This window comes from Nansenia antarctica, assembly GCF_963989245.1.
Source record: "Nansenia antarctica genome assembly, chromosome: 2".
In the NCBI taxonomy this organism is placed as follows: Eukaryota; Metazoa; Chordata; class Actinopteri; order Argentiniformes; family Microstomatidae; genus Nansenia; species Nansenia antarctica.
This window is the reverse complement of record NC_137675.1, coordinates 10,137,763-10,150,262: the sequence shown is the minus strand read 5'-3', so window position 1 is coordinate 10,150,262 and position 12,500 is coordinate 10,137,763. Positions and strand designations below refer to the sequence as shown.

The following is a 12,500-nucleotide window of genomic DNA, read 5'->3' as shown; positions in this document are numbered from 1 at the left end:
AATCCTTGGGATGAGCGTACCCTAACCCCTCACACTAAACGCACGCTAGGTTCAACGTCACAATGGAACTAAGTCATTTCGTTGGACAAGAGGCAGTCACGTGGACGCTCCGGCGCTCTCAGAGCGAATTTATGAACGCGGACCATATCTGTTATTCTACCCTTAACCTTTAACCTTTACCTCTAACCTTATCTGTTACCTTAACCCTAACCTTATCTGTTACTCTACCCTTAACCCTAACCTTAACCTTTACCCCTAACCTTATATGTTACCTTAACCGTAACCCTTAACCTTTAACCCTTAACCTTAACCCTTAACCTAACCTTCATTTAAAAAAATATTTTAAATCTCAACTTCAGCGTGGTGACAGAGTCAGGTCCTCCCAAGGATCCCACTTAGCAGCAACCCTAAAGACAGCATTGTTTCATCACCATGGACAAGGACACGCCACGACTGCACTGCTCACGGCCCCAAACACATCCACGCTGGAATGACAGGGCAGGATTTCCCACTCTCCGATCTCCAGCATGGACCCGGATGAAATAACAGTATTATTAAGCGTTAGGCACTGTTTAAACATGCGAAAAACAAGGAAAGCAAAATCTTGGCAATAGCCAGAGCAGAGTAACAGTATTTTTTTTTACATGGCAATTACATTAGAAAATAGGTCTATCGCCTGAAATATTTGAATGGCTAAGATGACAGACCTTAGATAAACACGTTGTGAGGAAATGAGAGCTCATACAGGAAGTGTACTGACAGTGTACTGAAGGGTTTTAAGGGTGAGAGTTCTAGAGTTGGTTTCTTGGTACATCCATACACAAGACACTGACTTGAACACGTACTTCCCATACATAGCCACTGACTTCCCACAGAAGTCTTCCCTCACTTTCCTCTATCCTTCTATCTAGCCTCCTTCTCAAAACTCATTGGAGGACAAGGCTCTCAGGCTCCTCCCCTCAAGACCTTCTCCTCCAATGGGATTTGAGAAGGAAGCGAGGAGAGAGAGAGAGAGAGAGAGAAGACATGAGGAATCGAAGGAAAGGCTTTTTGAGATTTTTGGTTCTACAGCACATAACCTACAGTACATGGTAGAGACCACGAGTCTTGGCCAGGGAGAATAGATGTGACCCTTCAGTCTAAACACTGTCACCTTCTCACTGCAATAATAAAAACAGAACACCTTTTTTTTGTAGGCAGAACAGTGATTTCCTCTCATTCTTCTATACAGTATCAACACCAAGCACCTGAAGCTAGAGATCAGGGGGAGGGGTCAGTCCAACAGGATGCGTGTGTGTGTGTGAGTGTGAGTGTGTGTGTGTGAGTGTGAGTGTGTGTGTGTGTGTGTGTGTGTGTGCCCGCCTGATCCAACACAATGTGTGTATGTGTGTGTAAAGCATAGCACATATATACTTATCACAGGCTCATACTTTGAAACATTAAGATTGACAACACGACTGTACTATAACTCTCATCAGAGACGGCTTTGGTTGATTGTCATGGCGATGTATGAACAGAAACAACAACAGCGTACTGTCCTTAACTGACTCCTGGTGTGGGAATGTGCTTTAGCCAACCGCTAGCTACCGTGGTCAAACCATAGGCAAGCCAAAAGCAGCCATTAGCAAGTCATTAGCAAGCCTTAAGTAAGCCTTAAGCAAGCCATTAGCAAACCATATATTATCCTTTTGTTAACCAGAATGGCTAGTGTGTCACATGACTACACCCCCCCCCCACCCCAATCCATCTCCTGAATGTGATACTGAGTGCCAAGCAGAGCGGCATCGTTCCCTTTTTAAAAATTCTTCGGTATGACTTGGCCAGGGAATTGAACCGGCAACCTTCGTGATCTCAGGGCGGACACGGACAAGGCCTCTGAGACTGCAAAGACATACGGTGTTCATGTATGTGGAGGCGTAGGCCTCTGTTGGCTTAAGCCCAATTTTGTCGCACCACCGAATTCGATTCCATTGTTTTGAATGCATCTCAATGAGACAATGCACACGGCGATATTGTCGCACGACAACATTCGATTCTCCATTCACATTCATTCATTCATTGGTGTGAATTGAGAATCGAATGTTGTCGTGCGCCAAAATCGCACGCCGTGTGCATTGGCCTTTAGAGACCCAGCATGCAGTTTGGAATGTTGCTGCCCCCACTGATCGCACTGAAAACGTGCATATGCTACGTTCTCTGAATGGCACCATCATGTGCATATTATGCTTGTAAAAAAAGAAAAACGTGAAGTAGGCATGTACCCAACACCAGATTTTAAAAAACTGTTTGTTTTGGACCAATACAACACTCTTTACTGAACATTCTTATCATGTGATCTCATTCATTGATGGCTACCCATTTATCATAGCCATTTAGCACTTTTTTTTTTTTTTAAAGCTAAAATCTACACACTGGACCTTTACGCAGAAACTGATCTGGAACCAGGCCAACAGCACACCGTAAATGTTACAATATAATACATCAGCGGAGAAATCGGAGGACGGGCTCATTGTAATAAATGGAGTAGAATGAGGGATGGTATCAAATACAAGTGAGCCTGTCCTCCGATTTCTACCTGCACCAGCCTCCCCCGTAATATATACAGGAGAAGTACATTCAACATCATACAAAAGACCTACTTATACAACTCTCTACGACTCTTTTAGCAATCTTTTTGTGGCATGACATTCATGGTGTCTTTATAGAAAACAATTTCTCTCAATAATGATAAAATCAATCAATACTGAAACACAGAAGATCTAAATGTTATAACTGTACACAACAGCACTCAGGAGGCAGGAGCCTGGAGGATGGGGTCATTGGAATGCATGGACCGGAATCAGGAACGGAATGAGGAATAGTAGGATATTCCTTATTCCATTCCATGCATTACAATCAGCCCATCCTCCGATTTCTACCTCCATCAGCCTCCCCTGAGTGGAGGTTCACTGCTGCCCACCCACCTGAGCTTATAATACACATCCTTGGACATCATTCCTGTATAAATGAATTGTGTGTGTGTGTGTGTGTGTGTGTGTGTATTATATAACAATCTCCATCCCCAGCATCATCAGAATCCTTTTTTGACGTCAGCAATTAAAAGCAACATTTCAATTCACTACACAACAAGGACAATAATACCGTTGTTAGAAATCCTTAGCCTGGCAGTCACAAACTCATTGCGACTATCTTATTTGACAAAAAATGAAAAACAAGATTTTTTTCCCCTTTTTTTTTTTTTTTTTTACAAGAATTACAGTTCAACAATCACAATATCCATTCCACACCTCAACGGAGTCACGTCGAAAACCAAAAGGAATGATAACCGCGATCATTGCACTGAATGAACCGGAGCAGAAACAATGCTCCGCTGGACACAAACACACACACGCGTTCCATTTAGAAACGTCCCACATCATTTAGTTCTCATTTCCTCTCTCCGGTGGTCTTTCAGATAGCGTTCCCTGGGACGACTGTGTTCATTGAGACTACGAGTTGCGCGGGGGGCGGGGGGGTGAGCGGGGAGGTCGTCAAACACCTTGTGAAATCAACCCCCCTCCTCCCCCCAGTGACAAGGGTGAATTCCAACAGCAGTCCTCTCTCTCTCTGGCATCCATTAATGAAATATACACTTTAATCCACCAGTTAATGAAAACCATTATACTATAGCACACTGCAGATAGTCCCATTCATATCTATTAACAAGAATATAACGTTGTTTCATCCATTTATATATATATATATACAGTTGAAGTCGGAGGTTTCCACACACTTTAAGTTGAAGTGACTAAAACTCGTTTTTTAACATGTCATGTTAACAGACTATACCCTCACCGAACACTTTATTAGGAACACCTGTACACCGTCTCATTCATTCAGGTGGTGTGATGGTGTGGGCAATGTTTTCTTGATACATTTTGGCCCTGTTAATACCAATCAATCATCACTTGAATGCCACAGCCTATTTGAGTATTGTTGCTGACCATGTGCATCCCTTCATGGCCACAATGTACCTATCTTCTAATGGCTACTTCCAGCATAATAAAACATCACGTCACAAAGCAAAAGTCGTCTTAAACTGGTTTCATGAACATGACAATGAGTTCAGTGTTCTTCAGTGGCCTTCCCAGTCATCGGATCTGAATCCAATAGAACACATTTGGGATGTGGTAGAATGGGAGATTCACAGCCTGAAAGTCTGCAGAAAGTCTGCAGAAAATCTGCAGGAATTGCACAAGATGCAATCATGTCATCATGGACCAGAATCTCAAAAGAATGTTTCAAACAATGTTTCTATGTTTCCATCTTGTGGAATCAGTGCCACAAAGAATTGAGGCTGTATTGAGAGCAAAGGGAGGCCCTACCCAGTATTAGTATAGTGTTCCTAATAAAGTCTTCAGCGAGTGTAGTTTTGGCACGTCTACTTTTCTACTTTGTGCATGACACAAGTCATTTTTCCAACAATTGTTTACGGACAGATTATTTCACTTATAATTTACTATATCACAATTCTAGTGGGTCAGAAGTCTACATACACTAAGTTGACTGTGCCTTTAAACACCTTGGACAATTTCTGAAAATGATGTCATGGCTTTAGAAGCTTCTAATTGACATCATTTGAGTCAAGTGTACCTGTGGATGTGTTTTAAGGTCTACCTTCAAACTCAGTGCCTCTTTGCTTGATATCATGGGAAAATTCACCTAAAAAAAATTCACCTCAACCTCCACAAGTCTGGCTCATCCTTGGGAGCAATTTTCAAATGCCTGAAGGTACCACGTTCATCTGTACAAACAATAGTAGTATAAACACCATGGAACCACGCCGCCATCATACCAATCAGGAAGGAGACACATTCTCCTAGAGATGAAGGTACTTTGGTGCAAAAAGTGTAAATCATTCCCATAACAACAGCAAAGGACCCTGTGAAGATGGAAACAGGTACAAACGTATCTATATCCACAGTAAAGTCCTATATCGACATAACCTGAAAGGCCTATCAGCAAGGAAGAAGCCACTGCTCCAAAAACGCCATAAAAAGGTTCTAACCCACTGGGAATGGTGATAAAATAAATAAATGCTGAAATAAATAATTATCTCTACTATTATTCTGACGTTTCATATTCTTAAAATAAAGTAGTGATCCTAAGACAGGGAAAAGACATGTTTACTAGGATTAAATGTCAGGAGTTGTGAAAAAACGGAGTTTAAATGTATTTGGTGTGGTAAAGGTGTATGTAAACTTCCAACTTCAACTGTGTATAGAAGAAGAAGAAGAAGAAGAAGAAGAAGAAGAAGAAAAAAGGCTTTGTTGTAACCGATGGACTAATACAATTGCAATGTATCGTATCAAGGACCCTCGCGACAGAGACAGATATGCAGACAGACAAAACACACACAACACATCAGTCTAAAAGTTCAACTAATTCCAACTTTTGACATATGCGACAGACAAATGACAGATGGCTATCCGTCGCCTCAGTCATCCATGAACGTAAATATGAAAACATCTCCAAACTGGCTCCATCAGATTTTGACACAAAAACAACACCCTGTGACAGCTCCCGTCACGGCCGGCCCTCCAGCCCACCGACCAATCACAGCATGGTGGTCTCTGTCTGGAGGAAGGACTGGGTGCGGGACTTGTGTTGGCACTGCGCCATGGTCTCCGAGCCGTTCCGGGAGGCGGAGTAGCTGTTGAGGTGGTGGTCTCGGGACATGCTACAGTCCAGACAGATATTCCGCCACTTCCTCTTCAGCTCCCCCTGGACCTGGGGTCAGAGAGACAGACGTCTCAGAACTGCTGGAAACACGTTGACATTCTTTCCCTAACTTTTTTTTCCAACATCCTTTATCAATTTAAAGTTTTACCGTTTTACTGTTTTGGTGTAACAGGAAGAAAAACAACTACAGACGGGTTTTCAGCCGACCAAAAGAACTAAATGTCTCTCCTATTCAATAACAATTATGTTTCTTTTCATGAAAGCACCTTCACCTGCGACTGAAAATGTCTTCATTGAACCCGAGTAAGGCTGAGTGTGATTATTTCCTTATTCATTAATTCAGCTACATGTCTCATTATCTGAGCTGCCAGTCCTTACTCTCCAAAGCATGAATCCAGGAAAGGAGTAAAAGCAGTGACAGTTGCAGACTAAGATGTCTTCTTTTTAACCAACTGAAAGAACACAAATACCACTCCTATTCAGTAACAATTATGTGTTTTGTTTCTTCTTCATAAAAGCACCTTCACCTGCAACTGAAAATGTCTTCATTTGAACTGAGTCAGGCTGAGTGTGTTTATTTCGTTATTCATTCATTCAGTTGCATGTCTCATTATTGGTGCTATCAGTCGCTACTCTCCAAAGCATTCCAGAAATCCAAGGAGGGAGTCATTGTAATGAATGGAATGGAATGAGGAATGGTATCAGACATGCATTACATTTGGTACAATGGTATTCCATGCATTACATTGTTGATACCATTGCTCATTCCATTCCATACATTACAATGAGCCCATCCTCCTCTACCTTCACCAGCATTCACTGCATTCATCTGATACCAGAAGGACTAAGACTAAGGACGATGGTGATGACAGCTTACCTCGCTGTTCAGGAAACAGTACAAGATGGCCACCACCAGACCCTGTCGACACAGAACCGAAATAACATCTGACAAACACAACCTCCAAAAGAATGTGTCAGAATCAGAAAATAGATCGGAATTGGCGATGATCGTTTTACCTGAAAGGATCCGATGGCGAGGTCAAAGAAGATTTTATAATCAGCCATGGATTCGTTCAGAGACACAAACACTACATAGTGGATGCCAAACAGAGGGATCAACAGGAGAGTGGATTTGGCCAGCCTCCTGCAAACACACACACACACACACACACACACACACACAATAACATACTGTAGATATATAGAAAGATAGATAGATAGATAGATAGATAGACAGACAGAGATAGACAGACAGACAGACAGACAGACAGACAGACAGACAGACAGACAGACAGACAGACAGACAGATAGACAGATAGATAGATACAGTAGATAGATAGATAGATAGATAGAAAGATAGATAGATATATAGATAGATAGACAGATATAGTATAGTAGACAGAGATAGATAGATAGTACAGATATAGTATAGTAGACAGTACAGCATTAGCTATACTTTCAGAACAATGGCCACCATGTCGACTTGACTCTTGACTGCATAAACATTTCAGAGCAAATGAAACTGATGTTTAGTAATCACAGAATAATGCGAAAATGAAAGGGAAATTGCTATTACGTTCCTCAGTCACATCAGAGTTTTAGAGATATTTTTAGCCCATTTTGGCACAAATAAGTGCACACCGGTAATATAAGCACCACCACCCATTTCAGAGGGTGCCAGACGCAGTTCACCTCAGGTAAACCTTCATCTTCATCCCCATCATCACCCTCCATCCCCCCCCCTGTTGAGAGTGTGTTTGCTTTGGACCGTGTCTAAGGGGTATTTCATCTGGGCTTCTCTAACAGAGAGAGGGTGGTGTCAGATTAGAGACAGAGAGATTTACCCGCCGCTGATGCCTGCCTGTTGGCGGGTGGATTCTCTCCATCTGAACGTTTTAGGAAAAGCTACAGCTGCCGGAGAGAGATAGACATCAGCTGTGTGTGTGAGCGTGTCTGGATTGTGTCTGTGCGTGCCTGTGTGTGTGTGTGTGTCGTGTGTGCGTGTGTGTGTGTGTGTGTCTGTGCGTGTGTGTGTGTGTGTGTGTCTGTGCGTGTGTGTGTCTGTGTGTGTGTGTGTGTGTGCGTGCGTGTGTGCCTGTGTGTGTGGGTGTGTCTGTGCGTGTGTGTGTGTGTGTGTGTGCGTGTGTGTGTGTGTCTGTGCGTGCCTGTGTGTGTGTCGTGTGTGCGTGTGTGTGTGTGTCTGTGCGTGTGTGCGTGTGTGTGTGTGTGTGTCTGTGCGTGTGTGTGTCTGTGTGTACCTGTGTGTGTGTGTGTGTGTCTCTGTGTATGTAAATGTCTGTGTGTGTGCACAGGCCTCCAGAGCTGACAAGTGCTGACTAAGCACCACTACAGATCAGCACGACTCTCTCTGCATCCCTCTCTATCGGCACAGCGGAGCCTGCGGCCTGCATACAGGTTTGCCTAAACTAGACTTAGGCTAAACTCCAGCTGGAGCTAGTAGCCACTAATCCAGACTAGGACTAACCCTACAGAAGGAAGACTTCAGGGTTGCAATCAAATGTCAGGGACACAGGTGGATACAATGCATCCAACGGGAGAAGTTAAGATTGACTTGAAGACAGAGCGTATGTTATTTGGACTACACAGAAATGGATTGTGATTGGCTACAGTATCTCCTACCTGTATTGTGATTGGTCGTTGCCACCCATGTCTGGACACCTCAGCTTCTGAACCAGGATCCTGATGATGCTGATGAATAGGATGAAGTTCACCTGGGGAACACAACACACACACACACACACACACACACACAGGGTCATATGTACACACATATTGTGTATAGACACAGGAAACACACACACACAATGGGGTACGTCCAAATCGTCTCTCTATTCCTTGTATGCTCTCTCCACAATTCCTTCTCAAAAAGCAAGGGAGAAGAATATCTTAGCGGAGGAAGCTTCGACCTTCTCCTCCAAACGTGTTTCTGAGTGGGAGGCGAGAGGAAGGAAGGAAGGAAGGAAGGAAGGAAGGAAGGAAGGAAGGAAGGAGAAAGCGAGGAATAGAGGACAGCCCCTTATGTGTATGTTTGCGCCTGTCTACTCTAGACGATTGGGATGCACCCCACAGATGGTTTATTGCTTCATAGGGGGGGTCTAACTGAGCCACAACCACATCTGTCTGGTCCTGAAGGGCACCTACTGTAGTCCAATCAGGTGAAAGGGTGCACTTACAGTACAGTAAACCACCAGGGCAGAGAACCTACGTACAGCAGAGAAGGCTGGGGTGTACCCACCATGATGGAGAATCCTATCGGACCGTTGATCACCCAAAGGGGAATTGAGTTGTCATTTCTCTCCCAGCATCTGTAAGGAATATGAACACCCATATGAGGAGGGGCAGATAGGATTCCTTCTGTGGTGTATGTAGTATGATCTATGCTAGCGTATTTTTATTTTAAAAATATTTTATTTTCAGTTTTTCAGTTTTGTACACAAGACAAACAAACTAACTAACTAACAAACAACAAGCTGCCAGACATACATGTCTAGTAGGACTTAGTTCACAGCAATTCCCCAATTCCCCAATGTTACATCGTCAGGTATTACAAGGGTACAAGTAGAGAGTAAGGTCATGACCCGGAGCAAGTGGATGAGATTGCAACATTGTTGCATAAATTATTTCTCTGATTTGTGTTCTCACAGCCCTTTATGTAAACGAAGTAACATACGTAATCGAAGCAATCAAAGCACGCAATCGAAGCAACAGACGTGGTAGTTGATAGGTCAGAACATTTTTGAGGGAATTCAACAGAGACGAATGATGGACCTAGAACAACATATGGCGTTCGCCAAACTGGCGCTTCTTTTTGTTTTTTGGTGCCAGATAATGGCAAATCAAGATCAATACGAGCATGAGCGGGAAATAGATCTTCACCACCTGCAAATTACTCGGCTTGCTAGGCAGATCTGCCCGTTCATCCCGCTCTTATCCAGATCAACACGCATGCGCTGTTGTTTTCCTATGGACAGCCTCGAGCAGCATTCTCACCAAAAGCGAAGTGATGCATGCGTTTACATTTACATTTACATTTACATTTTTGGCATTTAGCAGACGCCTTATTCCAAAGCGACTTACAATCAATACATTTGAATATTAAGCATGTGAATCAGCAGTCCACTATTCGTTGCAGGAAGAGTACTCTAGCTCGGGCCCGGGGCCACTGATAGAAGGAAAAACCTTCTCCCTATTATCGCCTTCTACTAAAACGTTTTTTTTATTTTATTTTTTTTTATTACTGGAGAAACTGAGAAACAGTACAAGGGGGGCAGTAGAAGTTCTTAGGGACACAGTAGAGGGGAAAGCGGGTGTCTTTAGGAGACGTAGTGGTGAGGGTCAGAAGATGTCTCAGGAGGAGCAGTTAAGATGTAACCTGAAGAGATGGGTCTTCAGTCTACGACGGAAGATGGGTAGTGACTCTGCCGTTCTGACAGCCGTGGGGAGCTCATTCCACCAGCGGGGAGCCAGTGTTGTGAAGAGACGTGATCGGGCAGCCCGACTGCTGTGTAGAGGAGGTGGGGCCAGTCGGCCAGCTGAGGTGGAGGAACGGAGTGAGCGGGCAGGGGTTTGGGGGGTTACCATTTCCTTCAGGTAGGCAGGGGCTGTCCCTTTAGCTGCCTGGTATGCAAGCGTTTCTATCGTTTCTAATCGGAGCGAAACCACCCTTTGCAGGCGGAGCATGCGTCGCTTGTTTGCTCGAATGCGCGTTCTCACAGCTCCAAACGACGGAGAGCAAAGCACATTTTATCCAAAACTCTGATTCCAAGTGAAGCAAATGTTCTAGTGAGAACACACCCTAAGTAAGTAAAGTAAAAAAAGAGTACAGGCTTGCATCACTACAGGATATAATCAAACACATGTTTTAAACTTTGAGATAATTGGACTCCGTATGTTCAAATATCTATTGGGAACTTTAGAGTTGTACAAGCGCATTCTCTCCATCTGTATGATACTGATTCATTTGTTGAACCATTTCTGGAAGCAGGGAGGTGTAGGTGATTTCCAATCCAATCCAATCATTTTCTTAGCAGCTACCATACCAAACACACGTGCATGCACATACACACACACACACACACACACACACACACGCACACACACACACACACACACACACACACACACACACACACACACACACACACTATGCGTGGTTGTGTGTTCTACAGTCTGTCAGAGACCATCAGAGACACCAGACAGACAAGCAAACACGTGTGACAGAGATGCTGATGAAGGTCTCTCACCCTGTATCCTCCAAAGACACCCTGGTCAGGACCCACGCCAACACAAACACTGTCGGGATGCCTGGGAGGGACAGGAAAGGGAGAGATACACAGGTACAGCTGTGAGCTGAGCTGAGCTGTGTGTGTGTGTGTGTGTGTGTGTATGGGTCTGTCTCTCTGTTTCTGTCTGTGAGTGTCTGTGTGTGTGGTTTTATTTTGGTCTGGAGTAGGAAGCGTCTGTATGTGTGTGTGTGTGTGTGTGTGTGTGTGTGTGTGTGTGTGTGTTTGTGCACACATGTGTGCCCCATTCTTCTTCTTCGGCGTATGGGTAGTTGTTTTTCCTCTCCACTCCACCAGGCTCGGGGCCGAGGGGCTACCCTTTTACCACCCCGAGACCTGGTTGAGGGGCTCACCCGGGCTATATTTCTGGACACCCCTCCAGAAGCCACGTCATCGTCTCGTCATCTAATACCGACAGACCATGCATCCCGTTGGGTGGGTGGTACACCGGGCAATCCAGTATAACATGGTCTGCGGTTTGGTCCTCTGCGCCACACTCGCACGACTCATTTGGGGCCAAGCCCCATCTGTGCATTGATGAGCGGAAACGCCTGACGCCGGTCCGGAGACGATTGAGCCTCACCCAGGATAGCCTTGGCAAGTCCATTCCGAGGGGCTCAGGGCCGGCGACTGGGATGTGGTCGCGGAGTTTGGAGGTGTTTGCCTCCCACTCCGCGCGCCACATATAATCCGCCCATCCTGCCACACTGATGTTAAGATCTCTGCATTGCTGCCTGAGATCCTGTGCGGCAGGCACAAATGGGTGTCTCGACTTGAGACGCCGGGAGGGCTCCGCTGTTATAGTGAGCCTATCATGGAGCAGATGGTTATTAAGCTCCACGGCCCGGCAGGCGAGACGTGCTGTGGCTCCCATGCGGCGGAGGCCTGCGGGCTGGATGCCTGCTAGGATGGGAAGGTTGTCCACGGGGGTAGGACGCATGTGCCCCATGATGAGTGCATTGTAAGTATCTTGCTATTGTTCATGCATGTTAGACAATCAGCGAGTCTATTCAGCTTTATAATTACTTTTATTCTCATAATATTGAGAATGTTTTCCACTTTTTGTTGAGTTCTCGACTCAGTTTTTTGCCATTAATCCACACACAATACCCCATAATGACAAAGCTAAAACAAATGTTTAGACCATTTGTGACACTGCGAAAATGTCTGCAACAAGTCGCTCAACAAGTTGAGTCCTTCTGTGCAAGGATAATAGTTCATGTGATATCGTGAATGAATATCTTTTGTTTTTATAGGGGCTCTGGTTTGCATAGGAATCAATTACACACTGTGTATTAGGCTGTCACTACCAACTCAGCAACTGTAATCCTGTCCTCTTGATCCTGACAAACTCCTCAGTCCCTGCCAGTGACAAATGTACCCAGAACACCATGCAGCTACCACTATTCTTCACATGAGGGATAGTGCGGAAGCATCATTGCTGGATTAGTAATGGATTAGTAAACGTAATGCTCT

The 12,500-nt window shown here is 44.5% G+C and overlaps 1 protein-coding gene across 1 annotated transcript in view; it reads right to left on the bottom strand.

The window, feature by feature from the left end:
• Positions 1 to 5,595: 5,595 nt before the first annotated feature.
• The window catches only part of LOC308149776 (vasoactive intestinal polypeptide receptor 2-like), a gene marked incomplete at both ends in the record, with an annotated part of 48,878 nt that continues 41,973 nt past the window's right edge, over positions 5,596 to 12,500 (bottom strand). Inside the window, 6 exons of the mRNA XM_080522666.1 lie at positions 5,596 to 5,769; positions 6,599 to 6,640; positions 6,739 to 6,865; positions 8,362 to 8,453; positions 8,978 to 9,047; positions 10,986 to 11,046. Coding sequence (XP_080378792.1) covers positions 5,596 to 5,769; positions 6,599 to 6,640; positions 6,739 to 6,865; positions 8,362 to 8,453; positions 8,978 to 9,047; positions 10,986 to 11,046 — 566 coding nt within the window. The remainder of the gene's footprint in view (positions 5,770 to 6,598; positions 6,641 to 6,738; positions 6,866 to 8,361; positions 8,454 to 8,977; positions 9,048 to 10,985; positions 11,047 to 12,500) is intronic.